Source organism: Harpia harpyja, chromosome 2, assembly GCF_026419915.1.
Source record: "Harpia harpyja isolate bHarHar1 chromosome 2, bHarHar1 primary haplotype, whole genome shotgun sequence".
Classification (NCBI taxonomy): Eukaryota; Metazoa; Chordata; class Aves; order Accipitriformes; family Accipitridae; genus Harpia; species Harpia harpyja.
In genome coordinates this window covers 53,981,951-54,003,438 of record NC_068941.1, presented here as the reverse complement: position 1 = coordinate 54,003,438, position 21,488 = coordinate 53,981,951, and the positions used below count along the sequence as shown (strand labels likewise).

The 21,488-nt window shown below is 38.3% G+C and overlaps 1 protein-coding gene across 2 annotated transcripts; it reads right to left on the bottom strand.

Moving 5' to 3' along the window:
* Positions 1 to 8,637: 8,637 nt before the first annotated feature.
* Positions 8,638 to 21,416, bottom strand: C2H4orf47 (chromosome 2 C4orf47 homolog). 2 transcript variants are annotated; one of them, XM_052779866.1, is made up of 8 exons: positions 21,247 to 21,416; positions 19,151 to 19,338; positions 17,878 to 18,097; positions 14,424 to 14,561; positions 14,260 to 14,335; positions 12,873 to 13,052; positions 10,701 to 10,873; positions 8,638 to 8,862 (listed from the first exon to the last, which is right to left on the bottom strand). In XM_052779866.1, exons 2-8 carry the CDS (start codon positions 19,245 to 19,247, stop codon positions 8,814 to 8,816), a joined length of 933 nt encoding a protein of 310 aa, XP_052635826.1. In that variant the 5' UTR covers positions 19,248 to 19,338; positions 21,247 to 21,416; the 3' UTR covers positions 8,638 to 8,813. The 2 variants fall into 2 exon arrangements, with proteins under 2 accessions (XP_052635826.1, XP_052635827.1); XM_052779867.1 differs by lacking the exon at positions 21,247 to 21,416 and adding an exon at positions 20,855 to 21,227.
* Between the last annotated feature and the right edge of the window lie 72 nt (positions 21,417 to 21,488).

The window sequence follows — 21,488 nt, the reverse complement described above, 5'->3', positions numbered from 1 at the left end:
AATTCAACTAGAAGATCATCTCTGGGAGCACTGCTAATGCGCACCAACCACATATGGGAATTCAGTCCATAGAATCAAACCAGAGCTAAATAGCCCCTGCCTGAAACACCCATTAGGTAGATGCCAGGACCTCAATACCAACTGATCTGCTCCTACCGCACCACACTGCCTGCTAACACAGACACAGCTTGAAGCATTTCTTGCAACTTTCATAGAGAAAAACTTTCTTAACAGAAATTAAATTACTGACTGTTTAAAACCAGAGACACATCCAGTCTCAGAATTTGGACCTGGCTTCAGATGTTCCAAAGCTCAGAGGTGTTTGATCAAGAATTTTGGTTCAAATTTCTATAAACCATATAGAAGGGAACTGTGCAGTTGGGTATAGATCTGACTTGCATGTAAAGCACATGCACTTGATTTAAACTCTGTTTTAGGGGGGCTTTCTCACAAGGACAAGATTATTCTTCACCTGGTGGGTTCATACATTTATAAAGAAAATGGTAGGAAATAAAACATGTTTGTTGGCATATATCTAGCAAATTTTATCTCTAAAGGCAACCATACTCTGCAGATTTGCCCTTTTGTGTTTCTTTTTTTTTCTCCTCTCATCCAAGCAAGCTGTTCAGACAGCTTCTTCTGAAACTGTTAACAAGAAAATTCCATAAGCAGAATATTCCTTTTTTCTTAATACATGAAGTTTTAAAATAAAATGCATGCAACAAGTCTTCAGCATATGCTCAGTACACTTATTTCTTGTTTCTTATTTTATGGTCACTTATTTCTTCTCTGACTCACAATTCATCTATCATTTTCCATTCTCACTATGACTTGTTATGAGATTCTTCTCTATGAATACATATACCACACAGCTCTGTTAACTGCCTTTCCTACATAGTTCCTATTCGCTGCTTATTAACAACCAGCCTTCCTGAATCAAGAGCTCACCTTTGACAGAGTATGAAAGTGTAGCGTTTCAGAAATGATGCACTGAGATACAGTGCTGTCTTTCCTTACAGGTCCACAAAAATGCTAATGAGGTAAGTCCCTTTATTAAGTATGGAGTTCTAATGACCCTGTGACATAAAATCTGTTCTTTGAAAGCCATACCTAAACACAGATGTACTTTTTGATGTCTGTTAGCAAAAATTGTATCAGCTATTGCCCTGCTCTAGGCAGAAGTAAGGATTGAGTAAAATGTGCTTTACAGTGGTAGCATCTGGGCAAATAAGCTGTCAAATCAATCACGGTTCTACTGTGGCATGTGAGGAAAAAGGCAAAACCTTTGAGGCATTCAGACTGCAGTGTTGCACTGGATCTCATTGCTGTTGCCAAAAGGCTTTTCACGGCAATTAAATTTCCTGAAAACAACCCCTCCTCCTGAATGCTGAAAGGGCTCAAACTCATGTTCGCACCACAATACAAAAGATAATATAGTAATCTGAAAGTAGGACAGTCTCTTTTTTCCCCAAATTTCAAGGTCAGACACAAATGCTAAGTGTCTAACCTTCTATCTTAAGTACCAATAACAGAGGATACTAGATACACAGTAAAAATGAATTAGTAGAGTAGAACAGTATAATAATTACACCCATACAGTTTCCTACACATACAAGTAGGCAAGTTTGACACAGTGGTGATAAAAGAATCCTCTTTTGAATTTATATCTTAAATGACTCTGCCCTTGATAATTCAGACCTTCTTGAAAGATGTCAACTTACATAAACTGACATTAGCTCTGACTTATACATTGCCTCTCAAGTTAGAGAACCAAACTGACATCTCCAAATATTCAACGTATTCTGTCTCTATGATCACCCTGTCAGATCCCAATGCCTCACATACTTGTATACTTACTGCTATCATGTTTTAATAAACCTGTCTAGGTTGCACCTGTTCAAAGGTTCGTGGAACATATCCACTCATGGTCTCACAATAATCAAGAGGTGACAGCTGTCCCTGTAGCTGATTCTAACATTTCTATCATATTTAGAGACACGGACAAATTTAATTAGCTGTTCATATTTAGCCCACATTTCCCTAAGAAGATTCATGGGGCTATAAAGACCTGAGCCATGCAGTCTCAAGACAGGTTGGCATCTGATACTGCAAGTTATGAGAACAATGGACTGTTTCCATATATGTGTGTCTCCTTTGTTTCTTTTTTTTTTTTTTTTTAAATGAAAACAGTTAGTGAATACTGTTGCTGATTCTTTCTGTGAAAGCTTTCTTTTAAGGAAGAGACAATCAATGTCAAATACTGGTTAAGGAAAATACTACTAATACTTGGCACTTCTTGCACACTCATATCAAAATAGTAGTGCCTGCCATTTTTCTAAAGTTTTCTAAAGTAGATGATATTGAAGTGTTTTGTAAAATAAATCACTAGTTTTGCAATCTTTCTAAGGGAATGTATTTAGCATCAGTTTTTAAAAAGATACTAGTTCTGATTTTATTCAAATTATTAGCCTCTAATCATACCTGCTTATTGGAATCATTTAAAAAAAAAAAAAGAATAAGAAGGAAAAGCAGAAATCTCCTCAGATCCTCAGGAAGAAACAATTTACCTTCATCTTCAGAGAATGTCTCTTCCATCTTAAAATGACTACCTGTAAGAGGTTAGAGAAAGACTTAACTCATATCATAAGATGAAACGCAGTTTCACTCCACCAGCTATTAGCAAACTCTTCCAAAGGTTTCTTTTTCCTGCTTAGGTCAGCAACTCAAAACAAGAGCTGAGCAAGCACAGGGTTTTTCCCTGGCAAAACATTCACTCAAAATATATCACTTGCCCTTCCCCCAAAAAAGAATGTTTTAATCCAATACAGATACACATTTTTCTAAGTATCAAAGAGGTTTAGACGTTCGCAGCTAAATGACTATAGTTGGAAGAGGCAAGAAGTTGGTATGTAAAGGATACTAACTTTCTGCTCCTTTGAGATGAGACCTAAAGTCTTCTCCCTTCTCTCCATCTGTTCTTGTCTAGTAAGCCCACCAAGGGAGTAACTTTATGACAAACTGACTATTTTGTACATATATTTATCCAAAAAAGACATTTTGAAATTGATCTTCCTCATTTATTGGAACTTGTTCTGCAGTTCATATACTCTTCCTGAGGCCTGGAATAGGTACTCTTTGTCAAGAAATAGTTATTTACTTTCTCTTTTCAAGGTCAGCTTTTAACTCCACATCCAATTCACCTATCCACATAGCAGAAATTATCTTCTGGTGATGTGACCAAGCAACTACGTATTTTCCTCCCACAACTCTTCCCCCCCCCCAAACCTTTAACATTAGGTATCACATTCACCTGCTGTAGCACCTCCCAGCTTAAAAGGGATCCAGTCAGCAGCCCTCAGCTCTTAAGGCAAACAGTGGGGAATGAAGCGAGTGGGCCACCCTAGGTACCACACAAGCACAATGACATCCACACGGTCCCATTCAGAAACTAATGCCAAAACCATCTCTGGGGCACAAAGGGGATCTCCACCACCTGTACACAGAGACTAGGACTGTGCAACAAGGGTTCTGCTGAGAGATTTCTCCCCTGTTCCTGCCTTGGGAGCCATGGAAGTCCTGGTCTGGCAAGCTCTCTGAAGAGCCTCCATGTCCCAAGTCATGCGAGAACATGGGCAGCTGAGAGGTCTTGAAAGTTACCCTTAAATACTCTTCATCACACAAGGCGCTGTACATTGTTTCTTTATAGGTTTGTACTTTCCCTGTTTGCTGGCTTTAAGATGGTTTTTGGTCTTATACATACCAACTGGTCACTGCGTTTGTTTATTTACTTCCATTAAGTCCATGCCTAGCTCTTCCCTACAGTGTAACTGCTTGCATCATATCATCTCCTCCTTGTAATTTTTACTTTGCACATCTTGTTTTCTGTTTTCTTTCCCAAAATTGCAATCTAATAAACTTCATTTATGAAGCCTGGCAATTTCCAGAATATCATCTTTAAAGTGAACTTTAGGCTGCTTCTACCAGACTTTTTCCCCATTTTTCACTCTCTGATCACCAATAAAATTTGAGGCTGAATTACGGATTCTATCAGCTCTCCCAAGGTACCTCAACAGCCTGAAAATTGCTAAGAATGCTTCACAATTTCTTCATATTTTAAATCTGTCATGTAAAATTGATACCTTTGGAAGTTGGGTTTTTCTCTCTCAAACACTACACTATTTCTCAAACTTAGTAATACAATCTCATTACTAATTGCCTTGTCCTTACTCGGGTAACTGCCTGCATGTTGCTAAATGAATCCTCTATCTCAGAATCCTGACTAGTCCTCTCCTCATTTTACTTGTCAGTGCTTCCTGAATTTCGTCCACTCATTGCTATGTTTCTGGCAATTTTCAGATGCACTGAACTTTCAGCTGCTGATCTATTTTATCTACTCCTGTCATTGGTTTTCCGTTTCTTTGCCCTCCACATCTCTTGTGAAGATTTTGGGGTGGTTTTTAATAAGAAGCCTGTTGCATTGGAGCTGCAATTTAGATGAGTCTAACAACAGGTAACTAAAATAGTATGGAAAAGAGCTCATGAGAGAAGGAAGGACAGCTACATCTATCTCCACTGACTACTAACACAGAATTAATTCAAACTGGCTAAACCAATTCTTCATTTGCAGCCAATTACGTAACGGCCCACTATTGTTCTCTGTGATTTCGTGCAGCACATAACTTCCTAGCACTTCTTTCTGCACTGGAAAATTTCCCTGTACCTTGCATAAGAAATCCCAAAAGACCATTCTCTTATTTTTCACCGTTTTTCTTGCTGGAGAAATACAGAGGACCTCTCCTGGGTCAATTTCTGGATGTGTCTTTGTATAAAATGAAGTGTACAACACAGTTTATTTCTAAACAAAACAAGGTACTGGTCTTGTTTCAGATAAACATGTACATCAGAATTTTACAATGATCATATTGTTTTCAGGCCAAGACATCCATACCCATTCTCCATTTGCGTCGCAATTTGGGACTAGATGCTTCTCTCCGTTTAGGAAGTTGTTTTATTTTCAGTTTTCAAATAGCTGATCTTGTTTCTTTAACTGCAAACAGGAGCTGACAACTCCAGAAGGCTTTTGTTGTTGTCCTTATTGTTCTTACTGGCTTTTCAGGAATTCAGGAAGATCACAATGCAGATATACTAAGAACGGTCTCTATAGCGTGCACACACCCTGATGGCGCAAGCAGGCAGCAGAATACCACAAAGAAACTTCCAAGTAAATGTTCTTTTTCAGGGTAGATTTATAGTTTCATTATTTAGAACCCTTCTTTGGTCTTTAAATGGGTAGTATACCACAGGACTTACTCTCTCCCTGACTCAGAGTCACACATAGACTCCTGGTAATACTAATTTCATGTGTTGTGTATGTCAATTCCTACACCTATCAGTGGCAAAACTCACTATTTTTAATGGTTCTATCTTCACGGACAAAGAAGATGCAATAATCTGAGAAACGTCCACAATCTGGATGGCTTTTGCCAGATTCATGAAGGAGCTGAGCCTGAAAACTATTTTTACATTTATTCAAATGGTAATTTTTTCTTGCATCACTGGTTTATTCTTCTTCCTCTTGCACTGCCTGGCAGCAAAGCCTTCTGCTATCTTCCAGATCTTGCATGGTATGATATGGTCTTTTACAACTTACAAACGCTTTGTAAGTTATCTTTGACAAAACAGCCCTATGTAAAAACAAAGTCATACTTGATTTGCTAGCACAGCTTAAAGACAAGCTGAAACGCCTGATTCAAAAATCAAAACCAGTAACTGTTAAAAAGCCATTCTCATAACCTTAAGGGCAAATTTCTCCATCAGGGACTGCCAGTAAAAGGTTCTGATTCTAGTTCATGGAATAGTACTGGAGAAACACCTCTGGAGACAACATTGTCACTAATGTTAGAATAGGATCCAAAAAAACCCTCAAAAATTGTAAGCGGGGGACAGATTGCAGTGACAGATTTTATGTTCTATTACTTACGGATTGCAAACATAAGCCAAAACTTGTTTTTATGATGCCACAAAAATGAATAAAACTTATTTCTGGGTTGGAAAGTAAGCAGCTAAATATGAGATTTATGTTTGTTGCTGTTGTGTAATACTGCTGGACTAATTCCAGCCACTAAACTCTCCAGCTGTCCCTCAACAGGTGTAAAGTGGTTTCACTAACTTTGTACTTCTGCAAAAACACATTAGAACTATTTGGGGAGCCTGAAAACCTTGGATATTACGGCTATGCCATTCTTAAGGACCGAGAGTCATGACCCCAGCTTAACTCTTTTAACTACATAATTGCAAACTATCCTTCCAAAATGATACCAGTATCAATGTCTTTGTCGGTCTGTGAAACTATAATCTTCCGATGCTGTAAGTACATTTGTAATCTTTTAGCATAAGCACTGAACGACAAGTCCCATGACTGAATATTAAAAAACTCAAATTTCTTCAACGTGTCCCACCACTAAACTAGCTAACCAATTATAGATTTCATCCACTTTCTCTCTTCCTATTAAAAAACAATATATAAAAGAAGTAACTACACACAATTTAAAAGTGAAATAAAAATGTTGAGGTTGAATCTGTTCTTTCATCAACAAATCCCACCAGATCTTTAGCTTTTCTGCAATATTGGGTTTAGAAAAATATGTAATTTCCACCAATTAGCTGCTATACAAGCTTTAGCTTCAAAGCCTGGCACAGATAAAAAAAAATAAAATAAAATTAAAAAAAAAACACTTTACCTTTGGCAGTACTGCTTCCAAAATAACGTCAATGAGGTAGGTTAGCAGTTGCTTTTGCAGCCAAAGGCTTCTCATGTACGTCAGTCTTACGGGTGCTTTACGAGAAGCAATCAGGCTTAACAACCTCTGCCTAATATTACAGGCTTTATTTACCTGAGCCCGTAGTTACCTGAGGAGTCTTTCAGTGAGTCTACTCATGTGGACACAAGTTATTGAACGTCTGCTTTTGTACTTCAGGCACAGAAAACACGAAAAATGAATGTTGTTCATATACCTTTTAGGAGCCCTAAATATTTTGGGAGGGAAACTTTTTTTGTCTTTTTTTTTTTTCCTGGCACGATGAGACAACACTCATGCAATCTGTTTAAATTCAATTCAAACAACATATGGCAGAATATTACTTTTAAAACGTAAATGACAAAAACACATCACACAGATGCGACTGCACGATAGAGCAAGCCTGTCCAGAGCGACAACACATGGAGGTGTGTGCAACAAAAAGCAAAACTAACAAACAAACAAAAAAAACCCCACCAAAACCTCCAAACAACAACAAAGTAAAGAAAGGAAGAAGGAGGCACTTGGTGCATAGGCACGCTCACCTCAGGGCTGCCAGGGCTAATTCTGAGCAGGCAGCTGGCGCCAGGCCCTCGGCGACGGGCGGCCCGCCAAGCGGCCCGCCGCGCCGAAGCGGTCTGCCGCCACCGCGGGGGCGGCGGGGCCGGAGAGCCTGTCCGCGGCACTCCCCCCCGGCCTTCCTCCGCCGCCCGGCGCGGCCCGCGGGCTCTCCGGGCCGCCGGGGGGAGCTCGCGGCCGGCTGGCGAGGAGGCGGCAGGCCGGGGCGCGGCGGGCCGGGCCTGCCGCCGGGGAGGACGGCGTCGGGCAGCGCCACCGCGCGGGGGCCGTGCGAGGGCGTCCCTCCCCGCGCATCAAAATTCTTGTGTAAATTAGCGTCTTAAAATCCTGTCGGGTCCTGTTGATCTCAAGGTAAGGGTTTTTATGCTTCGACACACGCTGGAAGACCCGACCAACAGCTCCTGGTTTTATTTTTATTTTCACTGATGCCAGGAAAGCTGAGATCCAGTCTGGGAGTGCTTTAAAAAACTACTGTCCTGTGAACAGCGGTAAGGATACCATTTCGTGAATATTCTACAGTGGTACGATAAATCTGTGATAAAAGTGAATACAGAAATTCTGTCTTCACGTGGTACTTTGGACAAATACATGCTGAGTATTTTTTTAATTTTCACAATAAATCACCTTTGTTCTACACAAACAAATTTCTTGGACCACATATAAAAAGCTGACAAAAATTATTAAGATGGAGGTAAGGTGTACATTTAGGATCACAGTTCCATCTGAGAAGAAGCTAGCTTGAAAGACAGATCAGGTTTGTTAGGAACCTTCCATGTACGCAAAGTGAAACGAAGCTGCTCTTGGGGAATATGGCAGCGCTTAGGGTTGTCAGGAAATTGAGGAAGGGCGGTAAATAGGTGCTGGTAACTAGACATGACTCCTCCCTTCATAACAGCCAGCTTGTGGTCTGGTTTTGAACAATGCTTGGTATTGGTTATTTTGAGAAGGTCATCAAAACTAAAATTTAGACATTTGTAAGACAGTTCTTACAGAAATCATAGCTGAAATAAAGTGCAAGTTGTAATTCTGCTAAAGGGAAACAATGACCTTTGTTTCACTGTGGGCCACATGTGACTAACTTGGTTAATACGTACACTGCTACTCACTTTAAAATATATGCATTTTCTTCCACTGCAATATATAGTCAATTTGCAACCCAAATTACTCATTAGAAAGTCTGATTTCTAAAAGTACATTTCAAAAGTCCAGTTAAGCAATAAGATAAAAGTTTATATAAAAATACAACCTTGGTCTTAATAAATACATGATCTTAAATTATTTATTATAGCTTTATATTTAGAAACAAAAGATTGCATTCTCAATAATTAAAGAGATTGGATTGCCCTAGATACTTGAATTCCACTTTTGACATTTTTATTTGCTTTGTTAACATTTTACAGAGTCTAAAAAGTGTACCCTTCATTTCACCTTTTGTACCTAGTAAGATGTCAGCTGCGCAGTCTTGTAGTTCTTTACATTTAATGATCTGAAATGTAAATGAAGAGAAACTTATTAGATTTTTGTAGAACATCACTGTACAAATTACAAGAGTTTTGTAAAAATTAAAAACTGTGGTATACCCAGTCCTGTAGCTAGATTTAATTACTTGAATCCTCATGAAGTCAGATTTATTTCAATAGAGCTCTGCATGAGAGCAAGAATCTCCACTAGCAAATCCAATTATAGGATTATGGTCCAAATATCAGAAGTGATATCCAAATATCACTTTTCCATTGGAAAGTACATAAAGAACTGTAATTCAGTGGGGGAAGCAGATGATTTGAAAAATGTCTTACCACATTTCTTAAAATCTATGAGCTATGAGCTTCATACTTATAATAAATTCAGTTCACAATTCTCATTCTATTAAACCTAGGAATAATGAAGCAAATATAAATAAATACATTCTTTAAAATTCTTAGGAGGGAAATAGCAGTGGAGAATTTGAAATACTAGTTTTAATTTCTCTCTGTGGAATTTCTGTTGGGTATGTGAAAATTTTCTCTTTACAAATATTTTTACTGAGTCCATCATAACTGTATCTGTGAGCACATAGTGATACTTCACCACCAGTCCCCCCCTTTCAATTTTGAAACCTACTTCACATACAGTTAGGGTTTTTTCCCAATAAAAACATTTCATTTGGGAACATGAATTTTTATTTGGTTGATAAAACAATAATACAAACAATTACACTAAGAAAGCTACTTAGACCAATGCAGCATTCTTTTCCCTTTTACTAGTTTAAAAACACCGGTGCATACATGGAAGGTTGTACTTTCTTACGTCAGTTTTGGTAGTTACCACGCTTTTTGGTGCAACCAAAAAGTTACTTTCAATTCTTTCTTACTTTCCATTAGTAATGAAAAGCAATGTGGAGCAATACGTAGCTTCTGGTTCTGCCTTGTCAGTGTAAATAAAAACTTCAAACTATCCCTGCAACTTAAAAAGTGATTATGCAAGTGCCAATACATGGTGAAATAAAGTAAACAGAACAGCAATGGGGGAATAAGGGAGGTGTATTTCTTAGACTTCACATATGATATGTAAAAGACAAATCACAAATGTAAAGCAGATTCATGTAAGAGAGTTTTTCAAATTTTAATGAAGTATTTCCAAACTATTTCATGTTACTCAAGGAGTATGCAATATGCTTAACTATTCTACATGCAATCTTAGAAGTCTGCATTTGAAAGTGGTTTCTCTAAATAACTCGAAAGAACACAATCTTGATTTTCTGCTTGAATTACAACAGAGCCAAAACCAGGAAAAAAGTTTGTTTAAATACAAGGTTTATAGCTTAGTAAGATAAAAAAATAAAGAATTATGTGCTTGTCTACCTATATACATACACTGTGTACTATAAATCTCTTCTAACATTGCACAGTGACATGTTTGTAGTTAGGAATCCAATTTGAGTGCCATTGTTTCAAAAGCTTCACAGGCTTAGATTACCTAACATTATGTTTTCCAGCAGAGGAAGCCAATTTTATTCCATAAACATAAGGGAAAACAAAAACATTTAAACAGGAACATTCCTAGTCTTTTTACATTTATCAAGTCAGAAAAGAATAAAAATTAATAATTTTTCAGTGACATCTGTATTGCATGATTCTGAAGGTCTCTCAAAAGCCTTATAAAGTAACCTGAATTTACAGAAGAGAGTTGGAATAAATTTTGAAAGCCAAGTTCCTTATACATTTCTTACCCTTTTGTTAATAATTCATTCCTTCATTTATTCAATTATTTTAGACAGCAGTAAACAGCTGTGCTAATGACTTTTGGTAGACAGCATACATGAAACATGAACTCAAAGGAGCTTACCTTGTGACATTTAAAGTTATTATGCTTCTAACAGGTCTGCTTTTTGGTCCAGCAGGAGGATGAAAAATCTGTCGTTCTTTATTAGTTGTGACAGCCTTAGATTTTTTAATTACATAAGGGTCAGCGGAATGGCTTGGGTAAGGATCAAATGTGCCTCCTTTCATGCCCCCTGACTGAAAAAAAAAAACTTTTTGAAGTGCCGATCTACAATATAATTGAGTTAATTAAAGTATTTTTCATTCAAAAGCAAGTAAGAATACTGAACAGCAGACTGCATCATATTATATAAAAAAACCAAAAAACAAAACAAATATTCCTTAAATTTGCAATGGAAACTTTAAGGAAAATTTTAGTCATTATTTTGATGGATTCTCAGTTTCAAATGTTCTTTCATAAGTCTGGATTTTGAGGAAAGGAGCTTGAAAATGTGACAGAAAAAGTAAAAACATAACTCACTAAAATGAGCTATGTTGTGGCAAAAAAAGGGAATTCCTTTGTCACTAGTAGTTTACTAGTACACCTCCATGTCCAGTACTGGTGTAGGGATTCTTAAGTACAGCAGGGCTTGGGCATTATTATCAATGTGCTTTCTGACATATAGGATTGAATACAGCATTGGCTTTTCCTGAAATGTTACGTCCACTAGTAGTACTACAAGAGTGGCAAATTTTAGTTAAAAAATACGCAGAGACCTGATTAATTCTTTGCAATCCCCTAGTACAGCTGAACCCCACAGACTGCTGAGGCTTCATTCCTGAAAAGTGTGGCAATAAGCAATTCAATCAACAATAAAGCAATTTTTCCCATAAGAATTTATATAGCAGAGAGGGAAAGTGTGCAGTATCTTGGGAAGTACACATAATTTAAATATAAGGGGAAAGCATACGTAGTATGAAAGAGGGGGAGCCTGAAGCAGGATCACGAGCATTGTCAGCCAGCCGAGGTGCTGACTTTCTAACAGCTAACTTTTCTGAACAGATTTCCATTCTGAAAGATCTCAGCTGCCTCATCGATGAGGCCAAACACCCAACACAATTATTCGTGTGTAAGCATTTTTGCAGTCTCTTTCTGAATAGTTATATTTTCCTTGCTATCATCATCTTCCTCAGGTGAATCAACGTCAGTCAAATAAGGGTGAAGGACATAATAATAGGAAAACAGTGGTTAGCAGAGCACAGTGTTAAATGACTGACAATGGAACTCCAAAATGAAGAGCTGAAAAGTGACAGATTAAGGGGTGTTACTGTATTAGGTATCTGGAGTCATTTAAGAGAGAGGTATTTATGCATCTTAAACCCATTTCAAAGTGAAATTAAGGTTTAGCCTAAGGTGAATGGCATAAATTTAATATCTCATCTCAAAAAAAATATATCAAAATGGAATGCTTTATGGAATGGAAAAATATCCATTCAGATTTTAAGAAATAATGACACTAAGCAACTGGAACTAATGAACTATGTTCCTATATATCCTTCATACTAACCCCAGGCTTTATTTCCTATGCCCTCTAAGCCCTGCCACATATATTTATTCCCATCCTTTTCCTCCTTTTCTCCTAAATACTAAAGAGTTGGCAAATTCTGAAGTGGATTCCAAATTTGTGTCTGCTGATGGACAAGCAACAGATAATTCCTGAGTTTATTCTGCAGCCTTTCCCTGAGCAGAGGGACTAACCTGACATTTTCTGCTCCTTCCAGCTATCCATTCCCATGACACTTCTCAGAATTATCTTTTAGATGTTTGTCTATATAGGCTGAGAGTAATTAGCAGGTTCAAAAATGATAGAAGTGACAAGAGTCCAAAATAGGAGAGCATTTCATTTTGCAACAGTAATCTAGTCTTACTGTCATTTATTATATAACCTTCTGCTTTGTATCTTTTTGTAGTGTGTGCAGTCAATTAACTGTATGTTAACAGCACTATGCAGATTTTAAAGAGGAACACTTTTTAGGTTACTTGAAACTGGTTAGCAGTTGTTGTTGGGTCAAACAAGATTTCATTGCTTTGTAAACTGAAAACAAAGTAAAGGGAATAGTACCTTTTGTAAGAAAAATAAGAAATTAATAGCAAAACCTAACATTTATTTTTATCTTATCTACTATAAGCAAAGCTTTTAACAGGAAATATCTGAATATTTATCTTTTGTCTCCAGTAGCTATAAGACAAACTAACCTTTTTAGCAGGAGAACTTGGTTTGAAAGGTGGTGCAATTGGCTTCTCTGGAGGTGGTTTCTTCACAGGTGGCAAAGGTTTGTCATTAAAATAGGGATTCATGTCAAAATAGTCCTGGGGATATAGATTTAACTTGAAAGGCCCTCCTTTAGCCAATCGTTTATGCTCCTCTTGCACTTTCTGTAAAACACATACTTTGAAAGAAACAATCTTGAGGATTTTTACTGTATATTATTCTAAGAGAAAAATAGAAAGCATTTAAATTTAGTCTTGGAGAATGTTCACTCCAACTTTCTTTGCTCTTTGATGATCAAGGTATTTTATATACCCACCATGTATAGTGGAACATAGATTCACTAACCAGGAAGCGCAACAATCACTATGAAAGTATGGTAGGAAAAGCACTGTGCATTTAAGATGTGTCTAATGGTATTGTGTACCTGTATCTTGGGCATACATGCACACATATATGCTTGAAAATTCTGCCTGCATGCAGTCCAGCCACTCACCCTTGTGAACCCTGGCCACTACATTTCCCAGATTCTGAGCACCTTACTAAGCTGAACTTCTCTAGGAATTGGTTCTTTGTACCATGCGAGATGTTGACTATTCTTCCCAGATTCCATTTTAAAATAAAATAGGTTAAAACATTACGAACAATTAAAAGACAAGCATAAAATGTACCATCAGTAATACAGTATCACCTGGTAATGCATGCTAATGTCTCAGAGCAAATTCCCTTTTTTCTATCCAGTGGAAACAATCCTGCCTCCCTCTTTTCTCTGTTCTTCTCATTTTCTGCACTGGATACTTAATTTTGACACTGAATTTGTCTCAACTGCAGGTAGCTGAATTGTTTCTTCTAATCTTGTTCTTACCCTAGATCAAAAAATGTCCTCCTGCTGCCATTTTTCAGTACATATGATGAAAATATATGATAACTAAAATCAGTGCAAGCACATTTACAAGTTTTCTTAGATTTATAAACTTATATGAAAAAAGGAAGAGGGTTTTTTTATATAGTATCTAGGTTAATAAGGTCCCATTCTTCTGACAACAACATAGAAGTATTACTGTTCTTGCTATTGGCATAGTTTGGTCATTATTGTATTATAGCTTAAGGTCTCCAAATATAAAATTAAGGTCAAATCCTGAATGGTAGAACTTGTGTGGGATACTGCCAGATGTCTCAAAGAAAAAATAATAAATGAAAAATACCTAAATATTTTTTTATACAGGATGGTCATTAATTTGTTTTCCTTCCTCCACTTTGTAAATAAACATTAGTGACTTCAAGCTAAAGGAAACACCACAGGGAACAAAAAGTTCATGTAAATTTTAATAAATAATCATAACACTAACACATAATAAAGACAAATATTTTTACCTTTGCATTTATTCTTTCTACTTCATACCCATCAGGTTCATGTGGATATTGTTCACCTATGGTAAGATTTACATAACTGTAAAAACAAAATTAATTACTTGGGTGTTCAAAACTCAAGAAACATTTAATAAAATACTCTGCAAGAAGCAATATTGTGAAGTTACCCGTATCCAGTTCCTTTCTTTCCTGGATTAGTATAAAAATTCTTTCCAGGAGGAATGTATCTTTCTTTGGCTTTCAGTTGTGGACTGAAGTATGCATATGAACCTCCTATGGTTCCATAATAGCTGCCAAGTCCACATCTAAAAATAGGAAATGAACATATTAATTAATGTTTTGCAAATATTTCAGGCTTCCCATAACTAGTGTGCTAAAACGACAGTAAAAAACCCAAGCAATATATACATCTCAAGAGTTAAATATAAAACCAGATCAGATCCACTGTCCATGGAATCTACTACTATAGCAATTCCGTGCAGTGTTATGGGCAAAAAAGAAACAAGATGGTGGCAGAGATGAGGTTTTAAAGTATCTTAATAACATAAATATGCTTAATAGAGATTGTTTTAATTATGCGTGAACAAGGTGAAGTAACAGTGGTAGAGACAGATTCACAAATGGAGACCCAGAGGAGTAGGTTAAACAGACTTGATGCTTGATGACAAGAGGACAGTCTTTCCCACAAGTTTACAGAGAACAGTAAGTTAGTGCTGGTATGATAATGGAGTGGCAGGCAACGTCTGCCCAGACAGGGTACCTGTCTGAAAGGGTTTTTTAATGGGAGATGTTAGGACTAGTTAACTTTCTGTCTTGTCACAGAAGGAAAGCAAAAGGAGGCACAGCTCGTTTAGGAGAAATACTTCTGCCTACAAAGCTGCAGGAATTCACAAAGACTGTTTTTTAAAGACCAACTTGAAAATCAGTATTTGCTGACAAGCGTAGGACATGCTCTCAAAGTACATGATCATACAGCCGCTGAAGGAGAAAAGGACCGAGACAAACTAATGAAATAGTGGAGTGGCAATTTGGTCCACTAAGCTGCAGCTACAGTGATCCAAAAAAACCTCAAACAACCAACCCTCTGTTCCCATGCCCCAAAACCCTAAAACAGAACAGAAAAAAATAAACAGGAGCTACTGTATGAGATCTGTCAACTACTCCAGATAGCTGAGGTAATCTGCTTTGCCTGTACTGTCTGCACTTATTGTGGGGAGAGAGTAAAGTGTCTCAATGAGCTCCTACTTAAAAGGGCCATTAATGAATACTGACAGGATTAGGATGCCCAGATAACATTTGTCATCTTTGCACGAAACTCTAACCTACCTGTTCATTACCCTCCCCTTATTTAGGGACTTCATAAACTCATATATAGAAAAAAATGGGCAAACTGACAGTGAAAAGACAACATTTATCTTGGTGTTTCCTAGCTCTTAAGTGCTTTATTTCATATTCTTCTCATGTCACTTCTGTATGGAGGCTTTTTATATGCCAGTAACAAAATAACAGAGAACACACATATGAAGAAAAGAAAGGTCCAGGCTTCAGTCATATCTTCAGAATATGACATCTTTGCAACCTTTCCATTTGCAGCTAACAACAAATGTGGCTCCAATGTAAAGATTCCCAAGAGCTGCTTATCATTCAGGCAGCCAAGAACAACTCAGTGAACAGCAACAGAGCTCTGTGCTAGTTCCTCAGTCACAATGGGAGTCAGTTTTGGATATAAGAAATGTATAACCGCTCTCCATAATTGCTTCAGGATTCCATTAAAAGACAACCTAACCACATTCCCAGCCTCTGCTTTGTGCTACTCTGCCAGTACAGATTTAGGGGAGGATAAAGACAATAAAGAACCTGCCCTAAAGTTCATGTCCAGAAGAATTCAGAAGTCTTGCAACAAGAATAAGAGCATGAGCTGCTGCACCAACAGCCAACAAGTGCATTTGTGGAGGCAGTATGTGGAAGAGAGCACATCAGCAGGTCTTAATTGTAAGCAAGACTCCCACTGTTGGACTCAGAACCAGGAAGTAAGTGAACAGGACTCTCATTGACTGTCATGTGCCTAGGTGTTTCTAACAGTTAAACCCTTATAAATAATTCGGTTGCTATGAAGTCAAGTTGTAGCCGAAAGAAAGTTTTGAACACAGGACTCACACATTGTCTGTCCCATCAGAAATAGCACACATATATCCAACAGAAAGCCTACACACCATGTCTTACATTCCTACTAAAAGCTAAGGTGTTCCTTTAACACACAACAGAACGTAGAACATGCTAAACCTTGCATCCTAATATATATATATATATATATAAAAAAAAATAAATAAAAGGTTACTCTCCAAACAAAAGCAAAGCTGCAGAAAGATATGACTAAATGTAACCATGAGACTGTAAGAACCAGGCCCTGTACATAGACTGAACCCTCCTGTCCAAGAACAAAACAAGATTGTATAGTTATAAATTAATAACCAGGCTCTATCTGTTTTTCACATGTGAATAATAATAGTTATATGACACCAATTTCATTGGTGTCATTTTGTCATGCAATTAATGTTGTGCAAATAGCAAAGATGTATTTATTTTAATATTCTACATATATTCCTCAGCTCTGTAACATCTTCTGATCATCCTATAGGATAATTTGTGGGAGAAATTGTGGGAGAACTTGTGGGAGAACGAGGGAAACTGCGTAAGGCACAACTGTTATTCTCTGTTTGCTAGAACAAGACACTACTGTTCTTTGTTATAAGTTTGTTGAAGTAAGCACAAAAAGTAGAACAAGGTCGGGCGTACGTGACTGATAACAGGAGGGCAACGTGACCGAAGACAGGGTGCAAGACAGCATGCAGGTGGAGGAACTATTCACGTGATCAGAAGACTTTATCCAATTAGACTACTGTTTAAGCGCGTGAACGGCACATGTTAACCAATCAACAAATGGCTTATGTGTGAGTAGATATTAGAAACATATATAACCGAGTGTTGCGCAGTTAATAAACGGAGAAACCGTTTGATCCACAGTATCTGTGTTGGTCCGTTTTCTCCCCAGGGCGAGTCCCTGGCGATGCGTCGTTTTCCCTAGATTGTCGCAGCGGAGAAAGTGCGGCAATAATTGGTATTTTTTTTAGCAAAAAGATAATGGATATGGATTTGCTGAGAGGAAAACATTGCACCTGGATAATGGCCCCTTTTCCTACTGTTTATGCAACAGATATGCCATCTCTATTTTGGGAGGCTCGGAAATGGGAGAGAGAAGATATTGCATCCAACAAGTTCCAACAGATTTCCTCCTAAATTAAAATGAAATATTCATTTGTTAATTATCCATATCCTTTTCCCATAGCCATCTTCATTTTCATCAAAAGTAAAAAGCTAAAGGTAATGTTTATAGCAAAAAACACTAGTTAAGAGCAAGCATCAGGACTTGATTTCTACCTGTGTTCAGCCTTCCCTATGTTGCTGCTCAAAATTCTTTGCTCAGTCCTGACTAACACCACATTCTATAAAACAACAATATTGTACTCTCATTGCAGGTTTTATAAGAAATAATCTGTGAAAATCATCTTTAGCGTACAGAAAAGAAAAAAGATCAATTTAAAACATTTTCACAACACTTACGGCAATTTGTCTCCATTACTGGGAAGGAAAGCTTTGCCCAAATTTTTCTTTGATTCTGCCAATCTATAGCGTCTCCTTAGCTGAACAGGGTTTGAGTAGGCTTCACCATCGAAAATCCTCACAAACTGAGGTTCAAAATAACCTGCCTGCAGAGCTGACAATGTTTTGGTTCCCCCCGGAAACATCTGTCTGTTCTTGCTCGCAGCTTCGTTAAAAGGGCCTTTAAAAAAGTAAGCACTGTAAATAGCTGTTCGATGTTAGTGCTTCTCTTAGCCTATATTAAAAAACTAAGGTCTGGATCTGGGTGGCTCAAAGAATGTACTGCAGAGCATTTAACTTGTAAAACATGCATGTAAATGGTTGTGTCTGAAAGACAATGCTATGAGAAGGTATTCACAGCATCTTGTTTTAGTTTTCTAACCCCTGCACTTGCTTTACAGGCAATGGAGAGAGATTGGTTACTCCAGGCTACAATTCAGAGCTATTTACATACTACAAATAATACTTCAGAGGAGCATCTCTCTCTCTCTCCCACTGATTACAGACCAGGTCGAATAGCTTAAGTGCCTCCAGTTGGGTTTTGAATCCCCAGCAGCTCAGTGTGGTGGAAGTATATCAGCCAGGGTTCTGGTGGACACGTTCATCACTGACACAACAACACAGCAGAAGTGTCTGTATTGAGAAGCCAGGATTATTTTGCATTATCACTTCAAAGCAGCTACTGAGAGTTAACCTCTGTAACCTTACTAATTACACAAATTACCTTTCTCAATGAATATTCTCATTAAACAACAAAAAAAGGAAAAGACAGGATGGGGAATCTCACACACGTGAGTCAGATCAGAACAACAAAAAAATTGCATCTCTAGTTTAAAAATAATGACAATCTAATTGTCAATAACAGAAAACCTGCTGAAAGAGCATAGAAAAAACACTATTGTTTTTCACAAAAGCAGAAAAATAGTGGTAACTTGCAGATAATTAATATTAAAAAGAAATGTATACACTAAAAGATTTTATCAGTCTTATTATGCATAGATATTTTTCAGTTTTACTGGACTTCTCCTTTCTTCGATATATTCATTCCAATGTATCAAGCCTTTCTCTTAGTAATACAGACCTGAGCAAAGAATATGCATGAAAAAACAGTTCCTTCTAATAAAAACAAACAAACAAACAAAAAAAACCATTAGAAAATAGTGACTCTGAAAAGTAAATGGATACTAGAGCTGGTCCCTGTCACTAAACAGTGATTAAAATTAAATGTACTTACGCATATAATGTGATACATATTTATCTCCAATGGTAACATAACCCATCTCACTGAAGAGGCCAATCCTCTCCATATCACTTTTCCCTTCCGCAGGCATGGCTGGATCTGTGTGACAGTGCACTGCACTAAAAGGGTGGAAGTATCCTTGTTTATTTGTTCTACTGCAAAAGTCTATAAGCAGTCCACACCTGTAAACAAAATGTTTATTAAAGTAAAATGCAAGAATTTTTGGTTTAAAATACTAGCAATAAATGTAATCTGAAGAAAGTAATCTACCATATGTTTGACAGCTTTGGTGCTTATACGACAAATGGACTATGTGGGATTTAGACACCATTAAATCTCCTCTGTTAAACAAATTCAAAACATGACCAGAGAAAGAAAATCACACGCTTTTGTTTTGTGATACAACTGGTGCAACTCTTACTGAATTTTCATAGTTTGGGTCAAAACTTATGACAGATGTCTTCAGAGTACTAAGATGAGAGGTTTTGGTGGCATTAACAGCTAGTAATAAAACATGCCGAGCAGCTTCCTTCTTCATGTTGTGGCTTATCTCTAGCAATGGCTTTCAGTCACTTTCTAATAATGGTATAGAAGGTCAGTGTATGGACAAATCTGTGATAAAACATAAAAGTGGAATTTTGGAAGCCCTCTAACTAATCCAAGACCTGGTCATGGTAAATGTATTTCCAATTTCTTATTGGTTTTAATGCAAGGGATTTACAGTAACTGTTAGTTTTTCCTCATCATCACCCTCATTGGAGCCTGACAGAACTAAGGAAAATGCCTAGTCAACAAGTGTAAGGAACTCGAGGGCTTGAAGAGAGAGCATGCTTAGCGCTAGGATTATCAGGAATCTGATTCCCAGAGTGAAAACTAGTAGAGATGGGAATCAGAATCAGCTAGGGGAAAAACTGCCTTGAGGAGGAAGATAACAATACATGGTAAGTTCACCAGGAATGGAAATTAAGGCAGAATAAAGTGGTTAATACGTTAGTAAAGCTATTTCTTGAAAGTCATGAAACATGAGAATTATCCAAAAAATCAAGGATATGCAAACAAATAGCTGAAGTATCTGTGTCCACACAGCTCGAAAGAGAGCAGGGAAGTTAAGAAGACATTAGAGTGGAATACAGATTAAAGACAATGTAGATCAAGTCCCATGTTGGTATTAACTATGAAGGCAAAATGGAAGATAGGAATGAAAATAACTCAGACAGCAGAAAACTCTGAGAGATTAATATCACACATTAGCTGTATCTGGCATGTGGGTGCCGAGTAGAAAAGCAGCAGCAGCACAGCAGTGGAAATCTGTATAATAATATAGACTTTATATATTTTAAGAAATAATATGCTGGAACACTGTGTACAATGGAAGGGCTAGCCACATTTTGCTTATGCTCAGCACCCAGGATGGACAGCATGCAGAAGTTTTAAAAAGTTTAAAGCAATTTTTTTTTGCAAGGTGCAGGGGTTCAGGCAGTGTAAAATGACCATCGCTTCATCAGGTAAACTCAGTACTGTTCTTTGGTAGATCGAGATGTTGGTTAAGGAACCAAAGGGCAGGTGACAACAAATGGCACTGAAAGAAGAGATGACAGAAAGCCGACCCTTGGAAACAAACTTAAGGGTTCGCTGTCATGAAGCTAGTTGGCATTACTGATGAGGAGGATAGGAGTAATTTATCGAAAATAAATAGACCTGGAATTAAACTCTACGGTGTAAAGCAAGGGTCGTTGCTCAAGGGATTAATGGGAAGGATTTTTGGACCTCAGCATTTCGATGCGACTGAGGAGATGTAACGAGGTGGACGAGCCTGGCCTGGCAGTACTGCCAGTCAGCAGGCGGGCAAGCACGGTTCTGCAGCGTCTCCCAAGGAACTGGTAGGGAAGGTGAGGAAATACCAGTATTTTGCCACAGAGCGCTGGTACCACATAAACCGTATGAAGTGCAGCTGTGGTTGGTTGCCCAAGCTAAAGCAAGCTCGACGCAGTACGCCAGAGCGCGCCGGCCCAGCGCTAAGCGCGGCAGCACCGCAGGGTACGGAAGGCCGGTGAAATCGAGACGGAACCGAGCGGCACCGCGGCACCTACTTGCCGGAGCCGGTACCTCACTCGCCTGGGACGGCCGCCGGCAGGAGCGAGAGGCGGTGCGGCGGCGAGCGCCCGCGGCCGCCACCCCCCCGCTCTGTTGGTACCGGTTGCCCAGGAGGCGGGAAAGCCCAACCGGCAGCCCGGGCAAGTCTCGCCTATCGCCCCGCACCCCCGGCTCCCTGCATTGGTACGGCCCAAGGCGATCGCGGCTGCGCAGCACCGCAGGGCGACGGGTGGACGGG